Below are 18,413 nucleotides of genomic sequence, written 5' to 3'. Positions count from 1 at the left end.
TCACAAGCTAAACCTAGCCCTAAGGAAAGTTCTGTAAGGGATGAATCAGGATGGTGTATTAGGCTTTTTCACTTAATCTAATACTGTAGAATTTAGTGAGTCTTTATTTAGATTCATGAATACACTGTCTCAAGACAACAAACAAGACTTTCACAAGTTGGGTGCCCAACCTGAGACACTTTAAAGGAGCCCGATTTTCAAGTGATGGATGTTCAGCACTTTCTGAAAATCAGGCCCCTTTAAGGAGTCTCCAGTCATCACTTTTGAAAAATCTTAGCCAAAGCACTTTTCCCTTCCCAGTAAAGGTCACTATTGGCCAAGAGGAAGAAAGAGCAGTAAACTGTCAATTAAGTCACTAGATGTGAAACTGAGCACACACAGGGAGACATTCTGTCACGTATGAAAACAAATTTTGAAAGAGAAAGTAGTTAAGGACAGAGGTAAATGGTAATTGGGATAAAATACAACATAGTTTTACAAAAAGTAGATCGTGCCAGACCAACCTGATCTCTGAGAAAATAACTGATTTTTTAGACAAAGGAAATGCAGTAGATCTAATCTACTTGGATTTCAGTAAGACATCTGATACAGTTCTACCTGGGAAATTATTAGTTAAATTGGAGAAGATGGGGATTAATGTGAGAATTAAAAGCTGGATAAAGGGGAGACTACAACAGGTCATACTGAAAGGTGACCCATTAGGCAAGAGGGAAGTTACTAGTGGAGTTTCTCAGGGATCGGTCTTGGGACCAATCTTATTTAACATTTTCATTCATGACCGAGGCATAAGAAGTGGGAGTGTGCTAATAAAATTTGCGGATGACACAAAGTTGGGAGTAGAACTGAACTATCTCACAAGAGCTGGAGGATCTTGAAAACTGAAGTCATAGAAATGGGATGAAATTTAATAGTGCCAAGTGCAAGATCATGCACTTTGGGACTAACTACAAAAATGTTTTGCTATAAGCTTATCAGTTGGAAGTGACAGAGAAGGAGAAAGTTGATCATAGCATGAGCATGAGACGCCAATATGATGCAACCATGAAAAAGGCTAATGCAATCCTAGGATGCATCAGGCAAGATATTTCCAGTAGAGATAGAGATTGCCATTATACAAGGCATTGGTGAGACCTCATCCGGAATACTGTGTGCAGTTCTGGTCTCTTATGTTTAAGAAAGATTAATTTAAACTGGAAAAGGTGCAGAGAAGGGTTACTGGGATGATCAGAGGAATGGAAAACCTACCTTATGAGAGGAGACAAAGAACTTTGCTTGTTTAGCCTAACCAAACGAATATTGAGGGGAGATACGATTGCTCTCTATAAATACATCAGAGGGATAACTTAAATAAACACTAGAGAGGGAGAGAAGTTAAGCGTCAATGTTAACATAAGAACAAATGGATATAAACTGGCCATCAACAAGTTTAGGCTTGAAATTAGACGAAGGTTTCTAACCATCAGAGAAGTGAAGTTCTGGAACAGACTAGCAATGGGGGCAAAAAACCTAACTTGATTTAAGACTGAGCTTGATAACTTTATTGAGGGGATAAGTATGATGGTGCACATGCCATTGTATGCAATCTGTGACTGCGAGTAGCAAATATACACAACAGCCAGAGATGACATACTAGATGAGCAGGGCACTGAGTTAGAGAATTCTTTCCCAGGGGTCTAGTTGGTGGGTCTTGCCAACATGCTCAGGGTTTAACTGACTGCCGTATTTGGGGTCAGGAAGGAATTTTCCCCCAGGTCAGATTGGCAGAAACCCTGGTGGGTTTTCACTTCCTCTGCAGCATGGGGCACAGATCACTTGCTCGTTTAAACTAGAGTAAATGGTGGATTCTCTGTAACTTGAATTCTTTAAATTATGATTTGACAACTCCAGTAAGTCAGCCAGAGGTTGTGGGGTCTATTATTGGAGTGGGTGGATGAGGGTCTGTGGCCTGTGATTTGCAGGAAGTCAAACTAGATGATCACGATGGTCCCCACTGGCCTTAAAATTTGAGTCTATGGGAAGTGCATTTTAAATATTAATTACAAGAGAGAAAAAATCCAGGTGAATTTAAAGGTTGTCCTGACCAATTTTTTTTTTTTTTAATTAAGGAGACTGGATCCCTCTTAAATACATTTATAAAGGAGACTTGATGGCTTTCAGAAAGATATGTTTTAGTCAAATAAAGGTATTAGGCTCAATGCAGAGGTAATGGTTGAAATTCTGTGGTTTATATTATACAGGAGGTAACACTAGATGATCTAATGGTTCCTTCTGGCCAGAAAATCCATGAATCTATGAGACATACCTTAGCTTTGCAGGGTAAGGCTCTACCACCTTCATTTTTATTAACGTATATTCTTGAGGTCCAACACCCTAAGAGTCACACAAACAGACCAGTAAATATAAAAGTCCACTCATGCAGCAAAAGTACCATTTCCCAAAAATCAATTCTACATTTTGTAGTAGCACAATTCAAATACTATTTCAGGATCTTATATTGGAGTCCACTGATATCAATGGGAGCTTAGCAGCATACAGACTGCAGGACAGAGTCCTATTTATTCCTACTGATCAAACACCTTACTCATCTAGGCTATTATATTACACTACTAAAGTAAATGAATTGGACTTCAGGGGGCATTGAATCATGCTCTTGTGAAAGTCAGGACATCAACTGCCAGATTATCACTCAGAGAAAACTGGCTAAAGTTAACACTATCTATTGCATGTGTCACAACAATTATTATTTTTTCTAGAGACATCCAAGCTTCCCACGTATGACTAGCTTGAGATCAGATAAGTCAATATGAAAATATATTTAATAATCATTTTCAGCATAGAGCATACTTCTTCATTATTTAAAAGATACATACAATGTGCAAAGAACCTGTGTCAAATAAAATACATTACCTCTCCAGTTTGTCTGTCATGATCCATGCAAGGTTGTCCATCTTTTGGAGAATAAATTGTATACCTAGGAGACACAGTAAATTATTTCATTAAGGGGTATGCAGGCCAATCTACAGACAAGGAGGAGGAGAAGGTCCCTGGCACAAAGAACTTTGGGTGGGATTTTCAATAACACTCAATTTGCTAACTCTGCTACCATTAATGTCAATGAGATATCAATGGAAGCAAAGGTAGGTAAATATTGAAAGCTTTTAAAAACCTCACCCCTGAAGCCTAAGGACCAAATTGGACAGCTGGCTGAGCATAGTAGCCCCACTAACTTCGGTGGGACATCTGCATTCAGAGGGCTTGCTGGGGTGAGTCTGTATAAATTACAGAATGATTATAACTAAGTCACAGAGACACATAATATTATACCCAACTTTGTAAAGCAGTGCATGGGGGGAAATTTACATTTTTTGCTAGGTTCTTAATAGTACAGACTTAGTAAATTAAAGAGAGCATATTTACCGTTTCCCAAATTTAATTTTATTTCTTTCCTTCAGTGTTAAAAATTGCCACCGTACAAATGAGTCGTAATAAGGGTTAACATCAGTGGTAATGAAAGAACGCCTCCAATCCACCTGGAAAGATATGCAAATAACAAGTAAGCAAATCCAGCCAAAGATTTCTGTGAACATTCACACACAGAACACTTGTTTCATCTCACTCATTTGCTATGCTTATTCAAACCCTACAAGGTATCTGCTCCATGAAATTAAAAAAACAACAACCTTTGATTGTTTGATACTTGTATGTATATATAAAGTCTATGCAGTTGATTGCATGTGGGTCTTTCAGAAAAGACCTTCAAAAGCCTGGATTCTGTCTTCAGTTTGCTCCATGGCACTTTTTGTAAGACCAGGGTGGTGGGGACATATTTCTCTGATGTCCTTTATGGATTCTTTCTCCTCTGCATGTGTTTTGCATGTTATCTACCTGGAGGCTATGCTACACCCTAGAGGGGGCTGCCTGTAAATGGCATCGCATGTAAATGATCTGTAGCACCTTTCACCCCCAAATCTTCAAAAAAAAGTAAGGTATGATTATATAAAAAAAAAATCCCATCGTGTACACACACACACACACACACACACACACACACACACACCCCTTTATGGACAAGCAAACATCCATCACTGAAGCTCAGGGAGATGGCATTTTTTAAAATAAATAAATGAACAGACTCCCCTCAGTTATTTCTCTGTATTTAAATAAGTTTTTTGATGGTGAAAAGGGCCGGATTGAAAGAACTAAAAATCTGACATCCTCTCTATCCACAGAACAGGTGCAGCCACGAGTAACAAAGTGAAAGTTTCCCAACCAGTTAGAAAAACAGCGAGTCAACTGTAACGTGGAAGAGACTCCCTCGAGGGTTGTTGAGGCAGCTCTGTCTTCAATATACATTCAGTCCTTGGATTTTCTACAGAGACTGCCCAAAGGAACCACAGTAGTACTAATAACAAATCAATGCACAGACGTGAGACAGCAACAACTTTTGGCTATCAACCACCAGGGCAGGATCTGACGCAGCGGGAAGTCGTGGATAGCAGAAAAAAAACTATCAATTACTTGCACCACCATCAAGTCACTTGTAAACCAGGGTCCTAAAAATGAAGGAATTCCATCACTAGAAAGCAATTTGGCATTGAGAGTTTCCTGTGTGACGTGGAAGTAACTGCAGGGATAATTTGGCATTTGACATATCTTCTGGGGCAATACACAGTGGTTCTATTCCTGGGTTCTATTCCTGTCTTGCTATATGACCTTCCGTGTTTCAGGTAATCTTTGTGCATTAGCTGTAAAACTGAGATAATACTTACTGATCATACAAGGATATTGTGAAGCTTAATTAATGCTTTAAAGCACTTTGGATGTTCCAATACTTACTGCACTGCCACTAATGTTAGGCAAACACATCAAGGGGAGAAGAGATCTCAACATTAATTTAGTAAAATCAGTTAGAGAATTCATGTTTGTAACAGCATTTTAGATTTTAAACATGTACCTTCAGCCCCATGCTCTTTAGGTCCTGGAGAGCAAGGGGTGGGAAGTAATCAAGCCAATGCTCAGCCTCTGAAAACTTCACTATTTCTTCATCACAGAGACCCAAAGACTTCATGATCCCCCACTGGTACTTGGAAGAGCCCGTCTTGGCAGCAGCTTTACTCTAAAAAGACAAGTATAATGAACAAAAGAACATCCAAGCATGTCTCCCTGTTTCTTCTCCTGCAGGGAATCATTCAATCCTAACATAACACCTTCCAATCATTGAGATGCATACTAGTACTGCTATTTTGGTTGCCTTTCTGTGATTTAATGAGGATACACTGCGATGGGTGCTGGTATATACTCACCGTCTGCCTCACATTCACATGTGTCTACTCTAACATGCTGCAGCCATGAGAATGAAGTGCAGATCAGTCCTAATACTTTCAGAGATCAGGGCATGCTGTGGGGCAGTTAGCAAGCACTGCCTGGTACAGGCGAGGTCTTGGTCTAGTAAAAATACGTTTGCAGGAAAAGGTTAAGTAGCTCTGCTCTAGATCCTTCTGATTGATTGATAATCTCTTCTGCTCCTATTTTGCTTGCACATGCTAGGGACAAATAGCTGGAAATTAAGATTGAAGATTGTGGAGAAACAAAACAAAATATTCACTTGCCACAGGCCAAATTAGGCGTTGTCTATACTACGCACCTTTTAGCGACACGGTTGTGCCACTACAGCCGTGCCACTAAAAGGCACGCAGTGTAGACGATGTTTGAGAGAGGAGAGTTTTCTCCCGCTGACAAAAAAACATCCACCCCCAACGAGCGGCGGTAGCTTTGCTGGCAGGAGAGCGCTCCTGCCGACAAAGCGTTGTTCACACCAGCCCTTTTCGCAGAGAGAACTTTTGTCTTTCGCGGGTGTGGTTTTTTAACACCTCTGAACAACAAAAGTTCTGTCGTTCAGTTGCCAGTGTAGACAATGCCTTATGCAAAATCTGTTTTTCACACATATACGCACATGGAGAGAACAGACTGTGTCCAAAATCCTTTGCTCACAAATTATCTAACAAACCATAAATTAATCTGTGTGGAACAAGACTTAACCTCCCCAAAATTTAAGTTTTCCCTGGCACTAATATTTCTTGCATCTTCCCAAATTCATAAATCTCCTTAATAGTTTGTTTGATAAGCCACTCTTTTGAATATGGTTGTACTGGATACGTCTAGCCAGGGTTTGACTCTCAATTTAGCCCAGAGAGTCATGAGAAAATCTGGAGATGGAACTACCAATTAGGTCATCTAATCCATCACACTGACAGAGCAGGATTGTTTCCTTCAGTATGTTTTCAAGTGCTTTGTCCAGTGTCCTTTTCAACATCCCAAGCAAGGGGGCAGACTCCATTTCCCTCAGACTATTGAAGAGTCTAAGAAAGCTCATCATTAGAAAGTTTTTATGCATTAAAATGAGATTCTGAAGACCATGTAATTAAAGCATCTTTTCAAAGCCAACATTAAAGCACTACATTAAAGTGAAAAAATAGCTTTAACAAATGTACACTAAAAATCTCCATGTTTACATTTCACGTGCATAGGTATATATGCCATGTGCCCATATGTATTTATACAAATACTTTCAGAAAGGTTTGATACAAAATTTTACCTTTTTGCCTTTTGCCTTGTCTCTGATGACCACTTCCTCCTCTTTTCTAGCAGCCATTTCCTCCTCTTCCTCCTCCTCATCAGGGAACTCAGGTGGGCAGCCATATAATTCCATTTCTCTTTTCAGCTTATCTGCACATGCCTAAATAAAAAGTCATTGGTAACCTATCAGAACTGCTCAGTGGCTAAGGCTGGAACAATTATCAATGAGTGATTTTTATATCAATTATTTATGTACTTGAAAGACTATATTTATAATGTTTTTTATCTCAGGACTCAGCTTTTGACCTGCCTTTCCACTAGAGCAATTTAAACCACTTCTGGAGACTCATGATAAGTTGCAAGTGTCCTGGCTTGTAGTTCACTAATTCCCCCTAATTCACTACTAACCTGTCCATCTTTGACCACTGGCTAAGAATTGAAAAAATTCTCCTCCACTTCATATTTTAATTAGTGATGGAAATAGGAAAGCAATTATCAAGCCTCAGTTATAATCAGGACAGCTTATTAGCCATTAATCAATAAAAAATATTATTAGTCACTGCTCAATTTTATCATAGTCCTAGGTGCATAAGCAATGTTGGCTACGCAGGAACAAAGACATAATTTGCTTGTAAGTTTTGCAGCTATGAAGTAACTTTAGAACATGAAAATAGATTATTAAAAGGCCCTCGTGCACGGATAACATTGGATACACCCAAATGACTCAGATTGTAAGATCTTTGTAGTAAGTCATTCATTAGGTGTTTGTACATAATAAACCTGGTTGTGGCCTTTAGGTCCTATTGCAATATATATTTATTAATTAATAAATATATAAGGCATCAGAGCAGAGATGTACCCCACCCTGGGGTACATACAGATGTACCCTGGCTGCAAACACTGGAGAATAACATAGCAATCAATTCCATCCTATGCATGTCAGCTAGAATTACCATGGCAAGGATCTAATCCTATCCACTATAATCTAAAATACCATCCTCATCCTAGGAATTGTCCAAATCAAGTACTGTGGATTCTGTCTGTACCTATTATGACAGGGGATACCACACATCAGTGTGGGTGTGGAAAGGATGTAAATATGATCTAAACACTTTGGTTTGAGACAAGGGTGTTAACTTCCAGAAGTGCCCACAGGAGATACTTTTCAATTCAAATTCAGCCATGCCTTCACATTGTAAAAATCCTAAAAATTGACAGGTTTCAGTTCAAACTGCATCTATGCATTCTTCAATCAGTTAAATCAATACTTTGAATATGCAGTGTAGGCCTAACTGAAAACTTCACTTAAATACAGAACTATGCTGAAGAGACCTTAGTAACTCAGAGCAGTCTTACCTTAATAGGCATGCCAGTACAATGCAGACCAAATGGGAACAGGCAATTCTTTCCTTTTAGCCTTTGATACCCAACTGCAAACTACAGAAAAAAAATTTTTAAAAAAAAGGCATCCATCAGAAATATGAAGCAGTAACTGCAAAAAGCTATAACAGGTGACTTGACACATTAAGTCCTTAATTTCTGACTCAGATTCATTTTGCAGTCAAAATTACTAAAAATACACAAAGCAGTGAATACTGTCTAATGATCTGAGCGAAGGAATGGAAATCAGGACTATATTCCCAGTTCTGCCATTGACTTGCTGTGAAACCTTGAGCAATTCATTCAGTCTCTATCTCAGGTGCCCCATCTGAAAAGCGAAATCAATATTTACCTATATGACAGATCCCACAAGACTTGACTGACTAATGTTTGTAAAGCACTGAGTTTCCATGGATGAAAAGAGTGCACAGCAGTATCATAATTTTATATAAACTGTTCACTCCAAAACATGGTACATTAGGAAGGTGAGCATGAACTTAAGTATAACACCCATTGTACTTTCACTAAATAAGCAGTGAAATTCTATAAAATTATTCTAATGATCTAGACTAATACTCCTCTTCACAAATATTTATATTAAGAAAGGAAAGGGAATAGCAGTTCGCCTTATAATGTTCCTGTTCAATTGGCACAGATCAACAAAGAGGAAAAAACAGTGTCAAGTAGATAACAATGAACAATACATTAATGAATGATCATATGGTCTGTTCAGCCTCTATGAGTGCCAAAAAGACACTGCTAAACTGAAGGATCAAATGGTAGTTAAGATGTGATATCTCTGAACTTCAGGGATAGAATTCATGTTGTGCACCATTAGGAAAGTTGGAATTCTCATCTTTCCCATATTATGTATCATTCTTCTCTAGCCCAGCAAGTCACAAACATTGCACCTTGAAAAAATATTTCAGTTGTGATTATGGCGACTCTCTTATGCCATCCACGCTTCAAATCCAGTATGATTTCAGCAGACAGTACTATGAAAACCAGTACAACTAGAAATCACTGCTTTATACCGTCTCTCCAGTGGTAGAATTTCAGAAAATAGTCTACTTTTGGATACGAACAAGTGTGTGCACAAACACATATGCACACAGATGGCGGATTTTGTGCATGCGCAGCTGTTAGGATTTAAAAACACTTGGACGTGGGTGTTAGAGCTTGCACAAAAGAAAGATGTGTTGAGGTTTCTTTGGAAATCTCAGACCTTAATCTTCTAACTCATGCGAGAAAGCAGCTGTTAAAATCATGACGAATTTGAAATGGGAGTACAAAGAATACAAGACGGGATAATCAGAATGATCTGGCTTTAAGGTCCAACATCTCACAATCTGCTGGGATTAGAAACATTTTACTTTTTACTTACTGGATTACTTACTTATGTAAGGACAGAGACATTAAAATATAGAGAAAACAGAAAACTTGGCATCTTAAGTCTTTGTTATTACTAAGACAAGAGAATAATAAGTGAGACACTCTGGTGGCTCAACAACATTTGCTCTGAGGAGGCATTAAAATAAAAAGCTATTAGGAAAGAAAAATTCTTACCTCACATTTAGATAAAGAAAACGTGTGTCCCAGGTGAAGGCGACCATTCATATATGGGTATGGAAAGGTGACGAAGTACTTCCCTTTACTGAGGAAGGATTAAAAAGATGTTTAAAAAGCCACCATAACTAGTTTTTAAAGTGAATTTCAGAATAAGAGACTAGCACCACCTATTATTTTAAATGAATGAATCTATTAAACAAACAGGCTTAAATAAACGGTTTAGCTACCGTAGATCCACAACTACGATAACGTAAGAGTCCCCAGCAACATCTATTTGGTTATAAGCAAAATGTCTTCATAAATAAACTGAATACTGTTCTAACAAGATAGGTGGTAACTAGATGAAGCATCTTCCAGTGGACTAAGAACCAAGAAACACTTGAGTTCTAATCCAGATTCTGCCAGTGACTTGATGCGTAGCCTTGGATAAATCATTTACTTAACCTATCTATGCCTCAGATTCCCCACCTGCAACAATGGCACCAATGTTCTTTACAGAGCATGGTGTATGAGCCGATGAGTTCTTTGATGGCTGCCGAGTCCAATGCACAAGTGACAGTCCTGTCACACCCACACACTAGCAATGCTCTGAATCAGAGCAGCAGATCCTTTCCTCCTCTGATGCCGGTCATCACAAAGCTTGATCCAGGCCATCTCGCAATGCCCCACTCCATCTACAAACTGACTCCACCAACCAGAGTGGCATTCTGCACTCCTTTCCGATCATTCACAGAGATTCCAAAGGATACTAAATCATCTTTGCAAGCATTCCAAAATCTGTGCAGCAGTCTGCCTCTCTTTCCAGACCCTTTGCGAGCTTCAAAGTACAACATGCTCTTCAAGATCATGTAATCCAGCATTCACTTGACATGTCCACGCCACTTGAGTCTTTTCTTACTAATCAACATTCCAGGGAATGACATATCAGCACAATTTAACACTTGCACATTTGTCACCCTGTCTTGCCATCTTATTTGAAGAATTTTACGCAAGCATCGGATATGAAAACTGGTTAGTCTTTCGGTATGTGTGGCGTAAGTTGTCCGTGTTTTTGAGCCATATAGAAGAGTGATAAAAAATCTCTCTCATAAATACGGATTTTCACTTTAGTTGACAATTTATTATTGTTCCAGGCTCTGAACTGCAAAAGACCAAAGTTCCTGGCTGCTTTGCTGATTCTACTAGTGAGCTCAGCATCTAGATCTACATTGCTGGTAACAGTAGAGCCAAGGTAGCAAAATTGGTTAACATCATCAAGACAAATACCATCTAAGGTGATATCTGGAACTGGTGCATGACAACTGTCTTCTTCAAGCTTATTGCTAGCCCAAAGATTTTGTATGAATCAGAGAACTTGGTAATAAGACATTGTAGGGCAGTTTCCCCATCTGCATGATGAAGATAATACTGACCTACTTCACAGGAGCATTGGGTTGTTTGTATATTCAAAATGCTGTGCAAACATTAAAGTGCTATGTACTGCTACAATTATAGATTGGAATGTCAAAACTACCAAGATAATGTGTAAGCCCTGGGAACGTTAGAAAATTCTAGGCTCACCTCCCCACATCCATTCTCTGCCTTGCTTTCAATCCTCCTCCACCTATCATTCCACTCTCCCAGCATATGAACATGTATTATTATAAATATGTAATGCCTACAATGCTATTTAGAGTCTTACCCTCAAGCTTCATTAGCTATGGATTTCTGTTCTCAGATTGTCCAGTGTAGTTATTCTTACATTGATGGCTGTATGCATTAAATGAGTAAATACACAAAGCATCATTAAGGCAGTTTTCTGAAGGAAGGACAATCTAAAAGCCCTGGAAGAGCAGCTATTTCCTATCATATATCTAGGACAAGCTACTACCACAACTGTCGTTGCTTAGGGCTGATCTTGAAGACCACCCAGAAGCAGGGGTGCTGGAACAATTTTTATAGTGGGGATACTGAGAGCCATTGAACCAAACTCTAAACCCTGTATATAATGAAAACCACTTCAACCCAGTGAGCGCGGCAGCACCCCCAGCACCCAGGCCCAGAAGCTTCAGCTCGTGCAGAATGCAGCCACCCACCTTATGAGTCATATTATCAGTTTTTAAAAGTGTATTTATTTATACCCTCCTCATTGTCTGGGCACGTTTATGATAACTTGAAAACATTTAAACAAATAACAGGAAGACAACAAAACTGACTCCCTCCTCAGAACCACAAGAGAACAACCTACTCAAACCGCCTTATTCAAGCAAAAGTAAGGATGTTAATCCAATCACAATATTCTCTATCGTTCAGATGGGAGCCATCATGATTCTCACAGTAAATTTAAAGAACTAGGAGAGGTAAAAGTAGTGGTGCCTATTATAAACTGATAAGGTATGTTTCAAGATTTGAGAGTCAGCTAACAGGCTTTTTTGCACCAATGGACAGACAGGAAAGCAGATTCTAGACCTGAGGGACACACCCCACATCTCCCCCCATAAGCACATTCTGCTTCCATCCCACCCAGCTTCAAAACTAGCGACTCCTAGTAAGAGAGTCCCAGCTGATTTCAGCTATCAAATTGTATAACACACCTTACATGTTTATGGTGCTTTTCATCTGAGGATCTTAAAACACCTCAGACACTGAAGCCTCAGCAGCCCTGTGATGTGGGTATTTATCTCCATTTTTAAAGATGGTGACACTGAGACACAGAGATAAAAGCAAGGATTTCTCTCAACTGTCTAAGTAATTTAGGAGCATAAACCCCACTGCTTTTCAGTGGAATTGTGGCTCCTAAGTCACTTAAGCACTTTTGAAAATCCTACCCTGAGTCAGAAGCGGAGCTGGAAATACAACTCAATATCTCCAGACCACCCTGTTTTCGCCAACAGAATGGTGTTCCTCCCAGAAGCACAAACATATTCTGCTGATATGCATCCAGTGCTTATAGGTACAATTCAAATTGTTGGTTATAGTTAGAGCCCTACCAAACTCACAGTCATGAAAAATGCATCATGGACAGTTAAATCTGGTCTCCCCCTGTAAAATCTGGTCTTTTCTGTGCTTTTACCCTATACTAAACAGATTTCATGGGGGAAACCAATGTTTCTCAAATTGGGGGTCCTGACCCAAAAGGCAGTTGTGTGGAGGTCACAAGGTTATTTTAAGGGGGTCGCAGTATTGCCACCCTTATTTCTGCACTGCCTTCAGAGAGCGGTGGCCAGAGAGCGGCAGCTGTGAGCCAGGCACCCAGCTCTGAAGGCAGCATCCCATCAGCAGCAGCACAGAAGTAAGGGTGGCAATACCATACCACACCACCCTTACTTCTGCAATGCTGCCTTCAGAGATGGGCGGCCAGAGAGTGGCAGCTGCTGACTGAGGCAGCTGCTCAGAAGGGTGCCAATACCATACTATGCCATCTTTACTTCTGCAGTGCTGCTGGCGGTGGCTTCTGCCTTCAGAGCTGAGCTCCCGGCCAGCAGCCGCCGCTCTCCAGCTGCCCAGCTCTGAAGGCAGCGCCGCCACCAGCAGCAGTGCAGAAGTAAGGGTAGCAGTACCCCAACCCCTCACCCCACAATAACCTTGTGTGACACCCACACACACACACACACAACTCCTTTTTGGGTCAGGACCCCTACATTTACAACACCATGAAATTTCAGATTTAAATAGCTGAAATCATGAAATTTACAATTTTTAAAATCCTATGACCATGAAATTGACCAAAATGGACCATAAATTTGGTAGGATCCTAATTATAGTCTTTAGAGTTCTGAATATTTTGGGACTAAGGTAACGTGGAGGTGGTCTCTCACCTAACTCAAAAAATATTGCATTCAGCAGGGGGAATTCTATAATTAGACCTCATCTTGGCAGATAAAGAGGAATTGATTACAGAACTAAAAATTAGTGGTTGCATAGGTACAAGCAATCAAGACTTGATTTTTTTCTGTGCAAACAGAATAAAAGGCCAAACTAGTATTTTATATACTGGGTGCTTTAAAAAAGTCAGTTTCACAAAGCTGAAAACAATTACGAGCCAAATTGGCTGTGGGAAAGAATTTAAACACAATATATATATGATAATTGGGAACTGTTTAAGAACATTTTAATGAGTGGCCATGAAGCCAGTCAAGAAATAAGGCTACCCTGGTTAAAAAACCAACCTGGCTTAGAGGGGAAGTGAAAACAACTTTAAAAAAATAAAAATACAACATATAACAAAAGGAAGAAATGGAGCACTGATAACAACAAAGATAGATTATAAATTAGGCATCGTATAAATTTAATAAGGGAGCCAGAAGGGCACAATGAAAAATGTATGGTCAGCAGAATTAAGGACAATAAGGAATTTTTCTAATTATATTAAGGACAATGGTATTGGTCCATTACCATATGGAAATGACAGAATTGTCAACAATAAAGAAGAAAAAGCAGAAGTATTCAATAAATATTTCTGTTCTGTATTTGGAAAAAAGCCTGATGATGTAGTCATATCACTTTCCATTCCAACAATAACTCAGGAGCATGTTAAACAGCAGCTGTTAAAGTTAGAGATTTTTAAATCAGCATGTGCAGATAACTTGCATTCAAGTTTTAAGAGAGCTGGCTGACAGACTCTCTGGACTGTTAATGTTCATTTTCAATATTTTCAAATCAAGACTGGAATTTTTTAAACAGGAATTAATTCAGGGAAGTCATATGGCCTGTGTTATGCAGCAAGTCAGATTGTATGATCACAATGGTTCATTCTGGCCTTACAATCTATTAATGTGAATCTATGAAACCTTATATCTCATTGTAGCATTTAAGACTGACAGGGATGTTCCTGCTGTCAGTTTCTAGGACTGAATCCAGGAATGGCAGCAGAGCTCTCAGCAAGAGGCCCTCACTTTCATAACTTGCTCCCCCTGCTGATCTAGAAGAGCTCAGGCTCAGTACAATGTAAGACATACCCTATTTGGTGACTTGGTTGACTCCTAATTAGACTATTCAAGGACAAGCTGTTTGCAGAGGGCAGCTGCACCAGTGACTTGGAAACTCTCTGTTTTGGGGTAGTTCTAGCCAGTTTCACCTATTTTAACTTTTACAAATAGTGCCAAGAGTTTAAAGCCATAGGACCTTAAACCCCAAAATAAATAGAACTGCATGCTAACTAGAAGTATAAACAGCTTAATTTAGCAAAGCAGCTTTTATTCCATTTATGAATAGAATGATTGTTTGTTACCATAGTGCCCCGTGGAATTCCAGATAAAAGGATTTATTACTGTAAAATTGTCTATGGAGTGCTGACCTGTAGCTTTCCTTTGCAGTCTGAAACTTTCAAAAACATTAATAGTTCTGGATTTAAATCCATGACCTTTGGGGAGGATAACATCATGAACATTAAAGATAGGGGATTGCAGCTGCCCCATGTATCCTCCTGAAATCTGAACAAGGAAAATAACCACACATGGTTTGTTGCACTAGTTCTCTTAGCATTCAGAGATTGTTTGCCCCTTTTGGGTCACCAATTATCTGATTTGCAGGAACTGCAGACTGCCCCATATTGAAATATTAAGACCAACACATCTTTACCAGGACCACAAAGTATAGGAAATCATCTGGTCACAGAGGGGATCTCAGAAACATCCTCACTCACTGTCAGCAGCACCTGCTGCTACAAAGGAAATGGAAGAAATCTCTTTCAGCTCATTGGTATTTCAGCCAACATACATGCGTCACCACTTTACAAACTGTCAGCAACGGGGATTCCCACATAATGTAGAAACAGAAAAATATTTCGGATTATGTAAAAACAGAGTGGTTGAAAAATGGGGGGGCAGGAGGAGTTTTTGACCGAAAAAAATTTCCATCAAAGAAATTCCAACCAGCTCTATTTAGAAGCTTTCCCTCCCCACACAAAAGTGTTACCTTGTCCGGCTCCCAATATCAGATGCGTTAACCTCAAACACTCGCGCATCATCCCACTTCCGCTGGATTTCTTTTTCAATTTTCTTCAGGAAGTCCACTTTTGCTGTCCCTTTCCGTTCCTATTCAACACAAGAGAAAAAAAATGTAGCCAGTTAGCCAACCATTTACCATATTTCTGCACTCATTATACCACAGAACAGTTCTGCATTCATTTTGTAATTGGACATTAGAACTGTATCTCAGATTTCCAATCATCATTCTGGAGTACACAAAACTGGAGCACTCTGCCATCTATCAAAATGTTAATATGTCTCCTATTCTCCTAAGATTTTTTTTTAAGGTTAAAACTAGTGTCATCTGGTTAAAATTCAGTGAATATTGTAAAATGTTTAGGACTCAGATAATGCTGCATATCTACAAAGCACTACTGTAAATATTAATGAATTCTCATAGTACTTCATTTAGGTAGCGAGTGTATTAACTTTTCTATCTCAGTTTCCATGATAGCAAATAGGGATGCGTGATTTGCATTAGGTTAGAACTCCTAAATTCCTAACGCACTCCCATGTGCTCAGATAACTAAACCATGCTCCCTCCATATTAGCTCCAAGTCAGTTTTAGGAAGCCACTTGCAATTAAGCCTCCTGTCCTGGAGCCCTATTGCTAAATGATCTGTCTTTCCTTCACAATTAAATTACCATGGACTTGTGCATTACAGAGTTCCCATCCCTGACATTAGGGAAAAAAACAAAGCTAACTATAAGTAGTTTGGTTCAATTTGTGCCCCTAAAGACCAAGGAGTTAGGAAGTTTAAAAATAAAAATACAGGTTAGTTTATTTTGCATAGTTTTAAAAGAATGGCAAGGCTTTCAGTACATAGTCTTTGGCAGAGAGCGTTGTTGCAGGAGTGATAAAGTACCAAGAGGCTATACTGCATGCTTTGTTATCATCAGCATGAATTCTAAAACATGAAAGCACTGGCACAAAAGGTCCACTTGGACAATAAATTGTAACAGTTAATTCAAAACCACTAATGTTCTTTCCAAACTGATTGAACTTGATCTCCACTTTATGCCACAGACAGGCATTAGCCCTTGCTGATTGATCTCACCAGCCTTGTACCACCATACTTATAACTTAACTTTGGTTTTCCATTGAATTTAAAATATTACTGCTCTTCACTATTGCTCTGACCTCACCTTAAGGAGTGACAATACTTGAACACACTGTTCCCTGCCACCATAGTGCCTGAACGAGCTTCAGGACATTGATATTGTGATGAGGACTGACCCACAGACGGCTGTAGCCCTAAGATTTAATCATGTGATAAGACCAAAAATCTCAAAGGAAGTAATTAATACTCTTCTTCCAAGACAGAAGGCTTGATGTAGCCAACAGTAGCATACAAAGGGCCTTGCAAATGTGCCTCAAAGAAAGCCTTATAAGCACATCATGGCTATAGCCTATACCTGGGCAGTTACTGTGTTGTCAAGTAATGAGTTAGATATTGGCAAACAGCTCGGATCTAGTGGGAAGTAGCATGAGTAGCGGTTAGAACAAGGAATGACAAGTCATGCATCTCTATTCCTATTTCTCTCACTACCTCACTGTGTAATGCTGGACAAATCTCCAGACTTAACTGTGCTTCAATTTTCCCCCTACAGGAAATGGAAATAATACTTCCTACAAGTGCAAGAGAGCAGAGTCTGCTTGCATTATTGCACGTGAAGTATAAGATCTTTGACTAAAAGGTTTTAATAAATTAAGTTGCATTATTTTATAAGCAACGAACATTGATACATTTTAAAAATGCATTCATATACATATACTTCCCCACAAAACACAACTACTGGAACCATCAAGACCAACATAACGTGAGGAAACCACATGATCTTATTCCTTCTCCCTATTCTGTATACTCATTGTTTGTTACTAGCACTCATTGTGTATTGTCCAACATTATGAATATTGAAGTCAGACTACTAACATGCATAAAGTTTGATGTATATATAGAGAGACAAGATGGGTGAGGTAATATCTTTTATTAGCTCAACTTTTGTTGGTGAGAGAGACAAGCTTTCAAGCTACACAGAGCTCTTCCTCAGGTCTGAGAAAGGTACTCACAGTGTCACAGTTAAATACAAGGTTGAACAGATAGTTTAGCATAAGCAGTTAGCACATATCCCAAGGGACCATTCAAGGGGAACATCTGAACTAAAATTCCACCCACCGAGAGGTGGAGGCGGCCCAGAGGCAGACCCCCTATTATAAGGGTGCATCAAGTGACTTCTGACATTGGACTTTCAACCCATCAAGTGCTTGCAGTCCCACACTGGAACAGACCAAATGGCGAACAATCTCTATGGTCGACCAGCAAAGCGTTGAAGAAGAAGATTAAAGGGGAACTGGTTTCAGGACAGGGACTTGATTGTAAGCAATTTGTGGTTTGGATTGTGTCTACCTTTACCTGTCTGTAAATTACCCAATACACTTGTGAGCACAGACTTAAATAAAGCAGTGGTCCCCAAACTTTTCAGGGTCACACCCCCTCTTACCCTTGTCGGTGCCCCTCCCCCCCAGGAGCTGGGCCGGGGTTTCCAGGAGGGAGGGAAATGCAGACGGGGTAAGGGGGCAGGTCTGGGGCCAGGGCCTGAACCGCAGCCAGGGGCCAAAGCTGGGGGGCGGGGCTGCAGCCAGGTGCTGAGGCTAGGGCAGGGCCAGGCAAGGGGCTGAGAGCTGGGGGTGGAACAGGGCTGGATAGCGCTCCCTCCCCAAGCCCTCGTGGGGGGCTGACCCATCCCCCCAAAACATTCCTCTGCACCCCCCCTAGTGGGGGCACCCCACAGTTTGGGGACCTCTGAAATAAAAGGGTGCCATTGAAAGGCACAGAATGACTCTAAACCATACAAAAGGCATTACATAACCTGATGAAATGTTTCGAATCTACCCCATCTACTGACATCTTCTTGTTCTCCTATGCTTGATATAGAATT

The 18,413-nt window shown here is 39.9% G+C and overlaps 1 protein-coding gene across 4 annotated transcripts in view; it reads right to left on the bottom strand.

Moving 5' to 3' along the window:
- Nucleotides 1-18,413, bottom strand: part of LARS1 (leucyl-tRNA synthetase 1) — a 51,771-nt gene that overhangs the window by 31,799 nt on the left and 1,559 nt on the right. For all 4 annotated transcript variants that reach the window (XM_005310449.4, XM_042850858.2, XM_065554971.1 and 1 more), the window contains exons 2-9: nt 15,421-15,539; nt 9,523-9,610; nt 7,933-8,013; nt 6,596-6,736; nt 4,955-5,116; nt 3,418-3,530; nt 2,908-2,971; nt 2,303-2,370 (exon numbers count right to left, since the gene is read on the bottom strand). In XM_005310449.4, coding sequence (XP_005310506.2) covers nt 2,303-2,370; nt 2,908-2,971; nt 3,418-3,530; nt 4,955-5,116; nt 6,596-6,736; nt 7,933-8,013; nt 9,523-9,610; nt 15,421-15,539 — 836 coding nt within the window. The remainder of the gene's footprint in view (nt 1-2,302; nt 2,371-2,907; nt 2,972-3,417; nt 3,531-4,954; nt 5,117-6,595; nt 6,737-7,932; nt 8,014-9,522; nt 9,611-15,420; nt 15,540-18,413) is intronic.

The sequence above is a fragment of the Chrysemys picta genome, chromosome 8 (assembly GCF_011386835.1).
Source record: "Chrysemys picta bellii isolate R12L10 chromosome 8, ASM1138683v2, whole genome shotgun sequence".
Classification (NCBI taxonomy): Eukaryota; Metazoa; Chordata; order Testudines; family Emydidae; genus Chrysemys; species Chrysemys picta.
Note: the sequence above shows the minus strand (reverse complement) of the source record. Positions and strands in the feature narration are given on the sequence as shown.